Source organism: Mesoplodon mirus (genome assembly GCF_964341445.2).
Source record: "Mesoplodon mirus genome assembly, chromosome: 3".
In the NCBI taxonomy this organism is placed as follows: Eukaryota; Metazoa; Chordata; class Mammalia; order Artiodactyla; family Ziphiidae; genus Mesoplodon; species Mesoplodon mirus.
The window spans coordinates 7824651-7839901 of NC_138978.1; the positions used below are offsets into that span (position 1 = coordinate 7824651).

At 39.5% G+C, this 15251-nt stretch overlaps 1 protein-coding gene across 7 annotated transcripts in view; it reads left to right on the forward strand.

Moving 5' to 3' along the window:
• Window positions 1-15251, forward strand: part of KIF1B (kinesin family member 1B) — a 150355-nt gene that overhangs the window by 51065 nt on the left and 84039 nt on the right. For 4 of the 7 annotated variants that reach the window (XM_082613275.1, XM_082613274.1, XM_082613276.1 and 1 more), the window contains 6 exons: window positions 177-242; window positions 4901-4976; window positions 8952-9030; window positions 9810-9952; window positions 11029-11070; window positions 14139-14272. In XM_082613275.1, coding sequence (XP_082469401.1) covers window positions 177-242; window positions 4901-4976; window positions 8952-9030; window positions 9810-9952; window positions 11029-11070; window positions 14139-14272 — 540 coding nt within the window. The remainder of the gene's footprint in view (window positions 1-176; window positions 243-4900; window positions 4977-8951; window positions 9031-9809; window positions 9953-11028; window positions 11071-14138; window positions 14273-15251) is intronic. The other 3 variants (XM_082613277.1, XM_082613278.1, XM_082613280.1) reach the window with 1 other exon arrangement.

Genomic DNA, 15251 nt, shown 5'->3' on the forward strand with positions numbered 1-15251 from the left:
TGGCATGTCAACAAGTGGAGAGGAGTAAAGATTGAGGGTTAAAGGAGGTTTTTAGAACTTGTGGTCATAAATAAACAAATAATGCTAGCATATGGTTAATTGTATTTTATGTGTTATATATGATGTGGCAATAGTAGAAATTATCATAATTCTTTTATGTTTGGTGTTGATTTCAGGAAGGAGCAAATATTAATAAGTCTCTTACAACTCTGGGTAAAGTCATTTCAGCCTTGGCAGAGGTGGTAAGTGTTATACTTCATTGCATGAGAAAATTTGTTCAACATATGTACTTGGCGATATTTTATGGTGGCTTATGAAGGATGTTCTCTTGGTCCTTTTATATAATCTTGCCTTTCTACTTTTAAAGCTTTTCAGATAAGATGCTGAGTATAACACACTTTGACTTTGTACTGAAAATAAAAGTGATTAAGGAGAATGAAAGTAAATGTAGATCTGTAAAGGCTAGAATTAAAACTAGGTCTTTGCAAAGACCTAAGGTTTGACTATTTGAACCTTGTTTTATATCTCTCATAAAAACCAAGTATAGCATTTATTACATATTCTTTTTTATATGATCTTTGCTAAATAGGATACTGTACATTTTATAGTATTTTGAGCAATTTGCCTTGGTGAATGCTGTTGATCTGTGGGCCAATAATATACTTTTTTAAATAGTTTATTTTTTCTTATTCCTTAGCTGTGGAACACTAAAGCTGAAACAATTTTTGTATAAGGGGCTTCATTATTTAGGTTAGAAGCTAAGGAACTACTAGGTACTGTATGCTTTACAGTACAGAATTAAATGTTTTCTTGCTTGTCTCTGAGAAGTCATATTCAATTTATGACTTAAAATTTAAACAAAGTATTTTCTATTTGGAGACTTATCCTGTGTTTTTATTCTCTTTTAAATGCTTTCATCTGTAGGATAACTGCACCAGCAAGGTATGGTGGGGCTTGGTGGAAATAAACTAGCTGTGTAATCAGTTGTGATGATTTTAAATCCTCAGCAGGATATATGGAGGCCTAAGTAGGAATGGGACCTTCAAAAAACTTTTTGTTATTTATTTTCTAGCCCTGGAATTTAGAATTACTGTTTAGGGTGACCATGAATCATGAGACTACACACCAAAATTAATTTAGGGAACATGATGTGCTTTGGAGAATGAATAAGGGAACAAGAGAGAAATTTGAGGATGCTTCTATCTTGTGTTATCTTATGGTGCTTCTCCTAGCGATCTATAAGATTGTCACTTGAAGAAGTTGCCTATAAACCTCTTAAAGAGCAATCAAAGAAATTTCTTATGGGTACCATTCTAAAACATAGCTGGCTTCTTGATATTATTGGTATATATTTTTAAAACCTCTTTGTATTATCTTGTTTCCTACCATGGAAAGTCATGGATTATTTAATCATTAAAAAAATTTTTTCTACTGTTTGATTATACATAAAGTGAAGGCTCTAGAAAAAGTTAAATTTCTAACTGTATCTACAAAACACATTATTTGCATCCTTATTAATCCAGATACAATAGATTTTTGTTTTCCTTAAATTCTACACAGATATTCTAAAATTTATTACTACTCTTTAGCATAAATAATAGAGCACTTTAACAGTTTGTTCTGAATCACAGAGTAACATCAGGGATAGAGGCAGTGTCTGCATTGAAATATTTTTAAATGTATAGATTTGTGTATTCTCTACTTCTACAAAAATATTAATAAAACATAATGCTCTTTTTCTGTTTTTTTTTAATTTTTTTTTTTTTTTTTTTGGCTGCGTTGGGTCTTCATTGCTTCGCGCGGGCTTTCTCTAGCTGCGGCGAGCGGGGGCTACTCTTCGTTGCAGTGCACAGGCTTCTCATTGCAGTGGCTTCTCTTGTTGCAGAGCACGGGCTCTAGGTGCATGGGCTTCAGTAGTTGTGACTCGTGGGCTCTAGAGCGCAGGCTCAGTAGTTGTGGTGCACGGGCTTAGTTGCTCTGTGGCATGTGGGTTCCTCCCTGGCCAGGCCTCGAACCCGTGTCCCCTGCATTGGCAGGCGGATTCGTAACCACTGCGCCACCAGAAGCCCCTGTTTTCTGTTTTTTATTTTTGTAAAGCTGCCTTAGATTAAGACACCTCTCTCTTATTTGATATTATACATGTGTGGATATTCTTCACATATCTAATCTGGGTCCCAGAACAATGAAGACTTAAAATTTAGTGATTACTCTAACTTGTCCATTTGCTTATCTGTTAACATCCATATCAACCAGAAGAAGAGTCCTAGTTTTCTATGTATTTCCCACACTGCTGTATGCCACAAAATTTTGCAAATGATTTTTTTTTTTTGTGGTACGCGGGCCTCTCACTGTTGTGGCCTCCCCCGTTGCGGAGCACAGGCTCCGGATGCGCAGGCTCAGCGGCCATGGCTCACGGGCCCAGCCGCTCCACGGCATGTGGGATCTTCCCGGACCGGGTCACGAACCCGTGTCCCGTGCATCGGCAGGCAGACTCTCAACCACTGCGCCACCAGGGAAGCCCGCAAATGATTTTTTTTAAATCAGTTTTATAAAACCCAGTTTAGTACTTTGTATCTGTGTCATAAACTGTAACAGATCAGAAATAAATTTTAGTTTTTATGTAACAAGCATGAGTTTTGGTGAATTAAGATGTATTATTATTTCCGCTGAGGGGAGAAACAGGATTATTACCATCCATACTTAATAGTATTTCTTTTTAGAGAGGTTAATGATCTAAGTAAAGCTTTTTATGTAAATACTGAAACACTTATTTTGGAAACATTATGGATGTGAGAACAGGAGATTAATTTGTATGAGAGCAAATAGAGAAGAAATGGCTAAAGTTCTGTGGTATTTTCAAGTGGAAAAGATTGAAGTTCTATTTATGCTTCTTCATTTAACTACTTCTTAATTTAGTCTAATTGACAGAAGTGAAAATAGAACATTTCAGAATCTGACACTGCTTATTTTTACAGTACTGTTGGCAGTCACTGTAACTGGCATACTTTAAATCTTGCAGCATTTTCAGTACTAACCACAGGCAAAGTGGAGTGTTTAGCTGCAGTGGAGAATGGAAGGGATAAACTGAGGTTTCAGGCCCCAAGAATTTTATAGTGGAATGAAAGTCGCACTCGGCTGTGAATGACTGAGACGGTTAATTCTCGCTAAAGGTCTGTGTAATTTAGAAATAGAACCTGCTGTGGAAAAGGACTTTGTAATTGGTGGAACGTATGTCTGTGGGTGGAGTGGGATGAGATGTAGGGGACGTATATGATGAGATGGAATTCAAGTGCCAGCTTGCCTACTTCATTTCCTCCTCAGGAAACCAGAGTCAGCTACTTAGTACTATTTTTCTGAATACCCATGCTTTAGCACGAAGTAGATCATCCTTAGTTTAATGTAACCTCAGATTATACCAGGAATGGATTATAAAACTGCCTATTACTGGGGAAATGTTGGTCAGTGAACTCTGGCTTTCCCCTTAGTAGCTTCTTTTTTTTTTTTTTTAACGTCTTTACTGGAGTATAATTGCTTTACAATGTTGTGTTAGTTTCTGCTGTATAACAAAGTGAATCAGCTATATGTGTACATATATCCCCATATCCCCTCCCTCTTGCCTCTCCCTCCCACCCTCCCTTTCCCATCCCTCTAGGTCCCCTTAGTAGCTTCTTAAATTGTCACGACATAGTACTCAGCCAGCAGATATTGGAGGAGCTATTATACACAAAGCGTTTGCATTGTTTTTTACTTTCAGAGGATGTAATTTCCTCCATTTCAGCACTGGCTTTGCGTTGGTGCTTTTTGCTTTATCCTGTGATAATGAGAAGGGACATGGAGAGAGCAGTACAAGTAAACTGTTTTTTTTTAAATTTTTATTGGAGTATAGTTGACTTACAATGTTATGTTAGTTTCAGGTGTACGGCAAACAAGTAAACTCTTCATAAATATAGAAACTTTATCTTGCAGTCTTTTTAAATCTCCAGATTAGCAAATGACATCACTTTCTTAGACCTTTTCACTTTGAGCCTGAATTCTAATGGTTGGATTTATTTTGAACATAATTTCCTTTTAAAGAAACCAAATGTGTATTAATATACAAGAGTTACTAGATATGCAATATCCCACTTGCTGATTTGGTGGTTGGCCAACTAAATTCATTAACTAAATGAGTTGTTCCTACACATCCAACCTGGAACACACAGGATTCATCTTTGCCCCTCTGCAGAAGTAGAAATTATTATTTGAGGATTGGGTAGTAGATGATATTAAGGAATTACTGTAAATTTTGCTAAGTGTGAGAATGGTCTTATAGTTACTTTTTCTTTTTTATAAAGTCCTCCTCTGTTAGAGATATGTACCTGAAGTATATTTAGGTGGAATGTTGGATTTGCTTTAGAGCCCTACACGAGACAGGGTATTAGATAATAGTATTGTATTGGTGTTAAATTTCCTGAATTTGGTCCTTGAACTGTGACTGTGTAAGAGAATGTCCTGATCTGCTGAAGTGGTTAGGGATAAAAGGGCATGGGGTCTGCAGTTTCCTCCAAAATGGTTCAGGAAGAAAAAATATAGAAAAGTGTTTGAGTGATAATTGAAAAGTGATTGGCAAAAAATTGATAATGGTTGGAGCTGCATGATGGATATGTGGTAGCTCATTATGCTACTCTCCAAACTGCTGTGTATGTTGTAAATTTTTCAAAATAAAATATAAAAAAATTATTTATTGGATGAGCTTTGGGTATTGTGAAGAACTGAAGCTGTGAGTGTTAAATTTTAGGAGTGATGACATCCTACTGTAATTTAATTTACTTGGGAATTTTAGACTGGTTTGCCTTTTGTGTGAATTATTCCTCTCTAACAACGCTAAGAGAGGCTAAGCCCATTTCTTTCTGTTTAATAGAGTAAGAAGAAGAAGAAAACTGATTTTATTCCGTACAGAGATTCTGTACTTACTTGGCTCCTTCGAGAAAATCTAGGTATGTTGATCCACCCCAGTGTATGGATCTTTTTAAAGCTGTTTACTGATTATGTTTTGTGGTTAATTGTCCTGTATGTCTGTTTTTTGAGAAGAAAAATCTCTATTACTAACTTAAGTGCTCTTTCCTTTTTTCCTTTTTTCTCTTGATTCAAGCTGGTTGGATTTGCTGCTCACCTTAATTTAATTTAATTTAATTTTTTTGTTTTTTTTTCCTACTGGTTTTATTGAGATATAATTGACATACAGCACTGTATAAGTTTAAGGCATACAGCATAATGATTTGACTTACATACATCATGAAATGATTATCACAGAAAGTTTAGTGAACATCCATCATCTCATATAGATTAAACAAATTAAAGAGATAGAAAAAAATTTTTCTTGTGATGAGAACTCTTAGGATTTACTCTCTTAACTTTCATTTATAACATAGTGCAGTGTTAATAATATTTATCAAGTTGTACATTACATTCCTAGTACTTATTTATCTTATAACTGGAAGTTTGTGCCTTTGGACCACCTTCATCTAATTTCCCCTCTGCCCTACCCCTTGCCTCTGGTAACCACAAATCTGATCTCTTTTTCTGTGAGTTTGTTTGTTTATTTGTTTTTGAAGTATAGTTGACCTACAGCACTATGTTAGTTCCTATTATACAAAGTAGTGATTTGGTATTTCTATACATTTCAAACTGATCATCACACAAGTCTAGTTATGATATATTATCATGCAAAGATATTATTGTAGTTATTGACTGTATTTCCCACACTGTACATAGCAATCTATATATATGGATTATTGTAAATTACTGATCTCGTAAGTTCATGCATTTTAACAACTCAGCCTTTTTACCGCACATCCCCCCCGCCTCACGTTTAATGTTTTGGCATCATATTTTACATCTCTTAATTTGTATATCCCTTAATTACTTACTGAGGATATAGATGATTTTACTACTTTTATCTGTTAACCTTCCTACTTGCTTTATACATGACTTTACTACCTTTACTGTATATTTGGCTTTACCAATGAGATTTTTCCTTTTGTAGTTTTCATGTTTTTAGTTGTGGCCTTTTCTTTTTTACTTAGAGAAGTCCTTTTAACATTTCTTGTAAAACTGGTTTGGTGGTGCTGAACTCCTTTAGCTTTTGCTTATCTGTAAAACTTTTGATACCTCCGTCAAATCTGAATGAAAGCCTTGCCAGGTAGAGTATTATTGGTTACAGGTTTTTCCTTTTCATCATTTAAAATGTATCATGCCACTCCATTCTGGAGAGTTTCTGCTGAAAAGTCAGCTGATAGCCTTATGGGAGTTCCCTTGTAGTAACTTGTTGCTTTTCCCTTGCTGCTTTTAACATTCTCTCTTTATCTTTAATTTTTGCCATTTTAATTATAATGTGTCTTGGAGTGGTCCTCTCTGGGTTGATCCTGTTTGAGACTCTCTGTGTTTCCTGGACCTGGATGTCTTTTTCCTTTCCCAGGCTAGGGAAGTTTTCATCTATTAATATCTTCAAATATGTTCTCTCCCTCTTTTCCTCGTGCAGCCCCTGTCATGTCAGGTTAATATACTTGATGTTGTACCAGAGGTCTCTTAAACTGTCCTCATTTCTTTTTATTCTTTTTTCTGTTCAGCTTTAGTAATTTCCACTATTCCATCTTCCAGCTCACTGATCCATTCCTCTGTATCATCTTATCTACTGTTGATTCCTTCTAGTGTATTTGTCATTTCAGTTATTGTATTCTTCATCTTTTTCTGGTTCTTCTTTATATTTTCTAACTCTTGTTAAAAACTTCTGGCTTCTCACTCTGTTGATTCAGTCTTCTCCCGAGTTCTTTGAACATCTTTACAATCATTACCTTGAACTCTCTGTTGGGTAGATTGCCTATTTCCACTTAGTTCTTCTGGGGTTTTATCTTGTTCCTTTGTTTTGAATATATTTCTCTGTTGCCTCATTTTGCCTAATTTGCTGTTTTTATTTGTGTATCTGGTAGGTTGGTTATGTGTCCCGACCTTGGAGAAGTGGCCTTTTGTAGGAGACGTCCTATGCATTCGAGCAATGCACTTCCTTCTGGTCGCCAGAGCTATATGCTCTAGGGGTGCCTCCTATTTGGGCTGCGTGGGTCCTTCTCTTGTGGCAGGCTGACTACTGTGGGAAGTCTGGTAGGCGTGGCTGACCCCCGGTCCAGTTGGTTTCCAGGCCCTGCCTTGTGTGGAGGCTGCCAAACATTGGTGGGTGGGGCTGGGTTCTGGAGTGGGTGGTTACAGGGCTGGGGGTCCTGGATCTGTTGTCGATCTGCTGGTGGGTAGGGCCAGTTCCTGACAGGGCTGGCTGCAGAGCCTGGAGTGTCCTAAAGCTGGTGTTGACATGCTGATGAGTGAGGCTGGATCCTGGGGCAGCTGGCTGAAGGGTCCAAGGTGTCTCAGAGCTGGTATCGGCCTGGTGGCAGGTGGGACTGGAGCCCAGGGCATCCCGGGGCTAGTGTCAGCTCACTGATGGATAGAGCTGGGTTCCCAGGTCTCTGGCTGCAGGGACCTGAGGGTCTTAAAGCTGGTGTTGGCCTGCTGGTGGGCAGGGTTGGGGCCCAGGGGATTCTGGGGCTGGTGCTGGCCCACTGGTGGGTGGAGCTGGGTCCCAGGGTCCCTGGGGCTAGTGCCAGTGCGCTGGTGTGCGGGGCAGGGTCTTGGGCCCTCTGGTAGACAGGGCTGGGTCCCGGAGTGGCTGTGGGTTCTGCGGGTCTTAAGGCAGCAGACCTGCTGGTGGGCAGGGCCAGTCCTAGTACTAATAAGCTAGAGGGAGAATTCCAAAATGGGACTTGCCTGTACCAGTGTCCTTGTGATAGAACGAGCTCCCAAAATTGGCTGCTGCCTGTGTCTGTGTCCCCAGGGTGCACTTCTGCCTCTTGTCCTCCAAGATCAGCATGTGGGTCTGACCCAGGCTCCTTTCAGATTACTGCTTCTGCCCTGGGTCCTGGAGCGGGTGGGACTCTGTGTGTGCCCTTTAAGTGTGGAGTCTCTGTTTTCCACAGCCTTCTGGCTCTCCCAAAAGTAAGCCCTGCTGGGCTTCAAAGCCAAACGTTCTGGGGGCTCATCTTCCTGGTGCAGTAGCCTGATGGGGGGCTCAGGCCCCTTGCTCTTTGGGGAGAACCTCTGCAATTGTAATTATCCTCCCATTTGTGGGTCGCCCCCCCAGGGCTGTGGGTCTTAACTATCCCACATCTCTACCCCTCCTGCCTGTCTCGTGATTCCTTCCTTAGTTGCAGAAGGTCTTTTCTGCTAGTCTTCCATTTTTTTCTCATCAGTAGCTGCTCTGTAAACAGTTGTAATTTTGGTGTGCCTGTGGGAGGAGGGAGCTCAGGGTCTTCCTGCTCTGCCATCTTGGCTACTTCCCTGGATTTGCTCACCTTTAAATCAGGGTTTGCTTCCAAATCTCGTTTACTTCAGGACATGAACTGTGAAGTAGTTGTTTATCTGACCACATGCATCTGCTTCAAACTGTTGTTCCTTCTTCCTTTTTGAAAACCCCATGCTCCTTTGATGCACATAATTAGATATTACCAACCCTTACTCCTCTTTGTTGATGTTTTCCGGCCTTTTTGCCCTTCATTCACTGTTCCTGTAGCCCCTTTCCCTCATTCTTAATGAGAAGGAGGTAGTGATTAGCTGTGTCACATGTTGCTGATAGAAGGAGTGGCTGAGAATGGCCTGTTGTGCTGACCATGTTGCCAGTGACTTTGACATCACTAAGAATGGCCTTGGTGGAGTGTCTGAGATCTTAATGGGAGTGGGAAGAGGGAAACTGGACACAGTACATCCAGACACTAAGATGTGCATATAACAGTGCCTGGTGTGGGGGCAGTCTAGAAATCTGTTGATTAAATCTTGGGATCTGAGACTGTGCTGTCTGATTTGACACATTCAATGAAATTTTTCCTAAAATGAGTATGGTTTGAGATAATTATGATTCATCGTTTTAGGTGGCAATTCTCGGACTGCAATGGTTGCTGCTCTGAGCCCAGCAGATATCAACTACGATGAAACTTTGAGCACTCTGAGGTACTCCAGTTTGATTTCAATAGCTAAACACAACACAGTGCTACCATAAGTCATCTTGTTACGCCATGGATTTTCATATGCTATGTGGGTAGTTGCTTGAGCAAGCAATGATCCATCACTCTCATAACAGGGGAAACATGGGGGGAAATGATTTTTATTATAATAGAGTTTACCTGTTTATAGTTTTCAGTTTCATTGAGAAAGGCAGGAACTTTTTCATAGGAAAGATATTAAATTTGCTCTGGTGAGATTTTTGGATAACTTTTAGATAATAGTAGAAATTTCTTACAATATTTATTTCTATAAAATGAAGTGTCCCCTTCTCATGTTTGTCATTATAGAAATGCTCACATCATAAAAAGTAACAGAGTTATGAGTACATGTAATATTTTAAAAATTACTGACAGAATGTTTACTCGTAGGGGAGTTTTATGTATGAATAGGTTCCATTACTTTAATCTGGAACTTCCAACTCTTGTCTCATTAAAGACATTTTTGATATAATGGAAGAAACACTATATGGTCTAATAAATTAGTTTTGAGTCCTCTCTCTGATATTTATTTCCCTTGTGATCTTGGGGAAATCACTTAAATTCATTGGAGCCTTTTTCCTCATCTTTATAAGGTACTTACTGTAAAGCTTTCTACAAATGTATTATCATTAGGGCTCATAAAATGTGTAAATATTCAAGCTGTTTGATTTAGAAATGATGGTATGTTACTTATGAGAAGTAGAGCATTTGAGGAATGGCAAAAATGTGTTTTCTTTTTGGATCTAGATATGCAGATCGTGCAAAACAAATTAAATGCAATGCGGTTATCAATGAGGACCCCAATGCCAAACTGGTTCGTGAGTTAAAGGAAGAGGTGACACGGCTGAAGGACCTTCTTCGTGCTCAGGGGTTGGGAGATATTATCGATAGTAAGTGAATTAAGGATCAGCACCAAATCTCTTCCTTTCCTCTCGAGGGCTCTCAAACTTAGAGTTAAGGAACTTGAGGCAGCTAGATGGTAAGGCAAGAGTTTTTTTGTTTCTTCTTAACTTCTTAAAAAGCCCACTGAGAGTAGTTCCCTGGTGGCTTAGTGGTTAGGATTTGGGGCTTTCACTGCCATGGCCCAGTTTAATCCCTGGTTGGGGGACAGATCGCGCAAGACCTGTGGCCCCCCAAAAAAAAGAAAAAGAAAACTCATTGAAAATGATCTTAGAATTCCTTTATGTACCGTATACCAGCTTATCCGTTTGAACTCATGAAATTACTTCTTAAAACGTAATATATCATTGTTTGTATTTTTATTAGATTTCTGTTTTAGATCAGCAGTGAAGTTTATTTGGAATGTTAAGTTTATTCTCACTGAGAAATTAACCACTTCATAAAACTGTTACTTAAAATTTTTGTTTTTGTGTTATGGGTTTCTCTAGATTAACGTAGTAGTGATATATATGTAAGAAATCCACCATTCCAGTCAACTTTCAGATAAGATTTACCTTTGAGTGGTTGCCCCCCTACAAAATGATTGAATGCCCCCCAACTCACTCCTTATGAACTTATGAAAGGGAAAATAGCCAATTCCTGTCAAGTTCAAGAATTAGACTTCCAGAGAGTCTTACAATGTTGTCTTAAATTGAATCTTTTTTAACCTCAGTGATCTGCCTACATAATGTCTAATCAGAAGTTCTCCTAAGTGAGTTAACTAGATCATTCAGGTAGAATAGTATATGAGTTTATTTAATAAAGCATATTTTTATTTTTTGAGTGTCAGATTAATATTATAGTGTTTACAATTCTAATAAGATTTTCAAGGCCTCTTCTAGTTTAGTCCTTCTTACTGATTAGCACCTGAGTTTAAATGAATACATACAGTTTGTAAAATGATAATATATTATTCTAAGTGTCAATTTTTCCACCTTCCCAAATGCCAAATACCGCTCTGTTCCCTCTGTCATTGCTGAACCTGAACTTTGACCCTTTTTGTATTTTCCCTCTTGCTTACCTTCAGCTGATCCATTGATCGATGATTACTCTGGAAGTGGAGGCAAATGTGTGTATTTCATGTACTGGGTGTTTCCAGCACTCTGACTTGCTAATCTGCCTCTGCTGGATCAGCCTTAAAATGAGCTTTGCATGCCAGCCATCCTAACAGGGAAATCCCAGACAGAGCATACTGTAGATTCAGAAATGTTCCTATTTTTGCCCTTTTCCATTAGCAAAGCAAGTTTTGCTGAATTTCACTTTGTGGCTTGAATAAAGTCGAGAGGCTTAAAAACCTCTTGCTGCTTCTACTGTTCAGTTTTTCCACTTAAATGTGATTAAATTGAATCCAAAGTCATACATGATGATGATAGTGATGACAGCGGCTCACATGTTTTGAGTGTTTATAATGTGCCAGGACCTGTTCTAGGTACCTTGAATATATTATCTCTTTAGTCCTGTCAGTGACTCTGACAAAGCTCCATTTTGCCAAGGAGGACACTGCTGCCTGGAGTGGGTAGTTTGCCACTAAATGAGATCCCGTGGTTTCTTTGTGGTCAGACTGGGTAGTGTAACGCAGAGCCCTTGTTTTTAATCATATTACGCCTTTTTTGTCCTCTTGATCCTTCAGGTCCTGATTATTTATTAGGAAAATCCTTTTAAATTAGCTGTATAATTCTGAGCCTTAGTGTATATATAATTGAAAACAATCACTTCTAGTTGGCCAAATCTCCATGACTGAGTAGCTTTGTGAATGTTGGATTAGCACTCACCTGTGCTTATGCTAAGTTGATTTCCTCCATATCTTGGGCCTCTGCTTACTTGACGGTTAGGTAAACATTTTTTTCCCTTTTTCATGAATTACAAATTAAATTTTAAAAAACTTGGGTGTCTAAAATGTGTGCTTGAAATGAGGACATTTTATAAAGGATCACACCTCATTACCCGCTGCATATCTGTCATTATGTTGGCAAGAAAGTAATTTCTTACCCTTTTAAGATAATTCATCAAGAAATTATTAGAATAAGTGAAGAATCTTGATTTTGGTGGGTTGAGTTTTAGATTTTATTGATTTGTTTATTTCTACAGTAGGGCATGTAACAAGACTTGGTAGACAGTGAGGAAATACATAGGAGAAACCAAAGGCAGCCCTGGCTGCTGTGATGAGGTTAAGCCTTGAAGGCACTATAACATCCTAATCCAGAGTGACTCTGGGACTGGAACAGCTCTGTCTGAGATTTCCAAAGCCAACTGATACTGGTGTGGGAAAGACACCCTTTGTTCTTGCTTTTGTGCTCCAGGTGCTGCTGCCGCCAGCTTGCTGCCTCCCTCTTTTCTGAGCAGTTGTGGAATCTCCCAAAAAGCTATGCATGACTAAGTTTTAATTCTGTATATGTGCAGGAAAGCAGCCTCGACTACTTCTAAGTTTCTGTTTCAGTCACTACCCTTAAGCCTTTTAGGGCTTGCATGTGTCACTTGGACCTTCTAAACTCCATCCATCCTATTCTTTCCCACCTTGCTGCCATCACCTGATGGCTAACTTTTTTGCTCCAGTTCCTATCCCCCTTTTAAAACTTGCTTGTTTTCCCATGTTCTATATTTGCAGATGGTAGTTTTCAAACTGTCTTGAAGCAACCGCTGGTTTTAAGGGACTTCAAGAACTGGCTTTGATTAAATTCACATGGGTAGACACAGAAAGAGCTAATAATGTTTCTTCTGACTCTTCGTGTTGATTCATATTATATCTTTTAAGGAAAACTTATTTAGTTTTGATATGAACTTTGAGCAATGTAGATTTTCTTACATTTAAAAATGATCTAGGGCTTCCCTGGTGGCGCAGTGGTTGAGAGTCCGCCTGCCGATGCAGGGGATACAGGTTCGTGCCCCGGTCCGGGAAGATCCCACATGCCGCGGAGCGGCTGGGCCCGTGAGCCATGGCCGCTGAGCCTGCGCGTCCGGAGCCTGTACTCCGCAACGGGAGAGGCCACAGCAGTGAGAGGCCCGCGTACCGCAAAAAAAAAAAAAAAAAAAAAAGAGCTAATTTAAAAATAGGAATGCACCAATACCTGTGGATTTCCTCTGGTGCCTATTTGAGAAAGATGACTAATGAAGAAAAGTACAAATAGCAAATTAATGAATTTGTTGTTTGTGGCTCTTTTTACCAAAACTAAGTCTAAAAGCAAAACTTAGAGCTCAATCAAAGACCTTAGTAAATGAAAGTATGTCCCTAAAACTTACATCCCATACTAGGAGCTCAGCTCCCCAGTGACTCATGGTCATTCGGTTAGGCAGCGTGAGAGCCTTACTTAAATTAGCAGATAATCAGCCTTAATTTTTGCTTGCTCTAATAGACGAATGTAAGCTACACCAAATTCAGCAGTTTGCTAATTGTTCATCACTGTTGAGGTAGTCAGCCCTAAGTTCTTAACCAGGACTTAATACAAGATCCCTGTAATTGCTACGATTACCTCTCCTTTTTTTAAAAGGCATATTTTAAAAATCCTTTTTAGCATGCAAAGAACACTACTGAGCACTCAGATTTTTGTTCAGTGTAACATTTTCTTGGGGATTTTTGCTGAATGACATAACATACTGGGCCGGACTGATATATATTGATATTGATAAATAAATGATCATCTTTTTTCCCTTACTGTTACAAACTAACAGGATTTAAGAGTAGTATAAACCTAAGACGTTATAGATTTGGAGCCATAGAAGGAATACAGGAATGTAGCATGGCTGTTTAGAGGGAGAGCCTGAGCTGTATCCTTTGAGGCTCTGGTTACCCCCTAACAGATACAATGTTAACCCACATTAGAATTTTTTAGTTTCCAAATTCAGAAGCGGTTCTTAACTTCTAAAATACCAGTATTAAAGGTAGACATGTTTCAGAACTGCCATCTAGAACAATTATAACTTGTCTTTGTATCATAACTTGTCTTGGTCTTGCTGCTTTAATGCTGTCCTTTCTTACACTGGTGTTCCTTCCTGTCTTTTTTCTTCTCCTGCTCCTTTCCCTCTTTTCTACTTTTTCTGCCTTCCCTTCTTTCTGTCTCCCAGATCTGAAAGATTTTCAGAACAATAAGCATAGGTACTTGCTAGCCTCTGAGAATCAACGTCCTGGCAATTTTTCCACAGCATCCATGGGGTCCCTTACTTCATCTCCATCTTCCTGCTCACTCAATAGTCAGGTGGGCATAACATCTGTGACCAGTATTCAGGAGAGAATCATGTCTACGCCTGGAGGAGAGGAAGCCATCGAACGTCTAAAGGTAAGTAGTAACTCAGATTCAGTGAAAGGTATTCTGTGTAGCTCCACAAGGCAGAGTTAGGACTAAAAATCACCGAGATTCTGGTTCAGCATATGGAAGAACTTTCTAACTCTCAGAGGTGTCCTGAAATTGCTGCTTTGTAAGATAATTTTCACCAGAATACTTGAGTCTGAAATGGCCGGGCAGGGATGGGGGGAGGGATGCATAGGCAGATTGTAAGTTGGCCAGGCAAAGTAACTGATAAGTAGATATGTCCATTAATTCTGAGGTAGTTTATAAGTCACAGTGAAATTGTTTAGTTAGAAATTTCACTGGAAACGAATTAAACATTTGGTTTATTTTGAAGATGGAATTCTGTATAGGCCCCTGCTTCTGTTAGTAAAATGTATAATCAAAAGAAAGTTTGCACATTTGAGTAGCTGTACCAGGTTTATTCAGAGACACGTGAAATGATATTTTCTAGAAGTTCACAGAAAGCCCTGTGAGCACTGCTGTGGAAGGGCCGCCCCCTCCTGTGCTGGTGCATATGGGCTCCCGGATCCTAGTGCTGGTGCGCGCACTTGAGTCCTGCGTGTGCCGGTCACCCGCCGGGGCACCCAGCTTGGCTTTCCCAGCCTGTTGCTGACTCTGTCAGGTACTTTCTGTCTCTCTCCATGAATACGAACGTTAGGAGCAGCAAAGCCTTCTGACTCATAGGTTCTTCCTTCCCCCTTGGTGACTACAGTGAGAGCAGACTGTTGTCACCTGTGGTGCCATCCATGAAACCACCGTGACAACAACACAAATGCCTTTTCTTTCCCTGCTTGTCACTTCCAGGATGATAGTTTTATCCGTACCTTGTGGCCTTTGTATTCAAGAGTACTGGGGTACATATACGTATATCCCCATATCTCCTCCCTTTTGCGTCTCCCTCCCGCCCTCCCTATCTCACCCCTCTAGGTGGTCACAGAGCACTGAGCTGATCTCCCTGTGCTTGTGG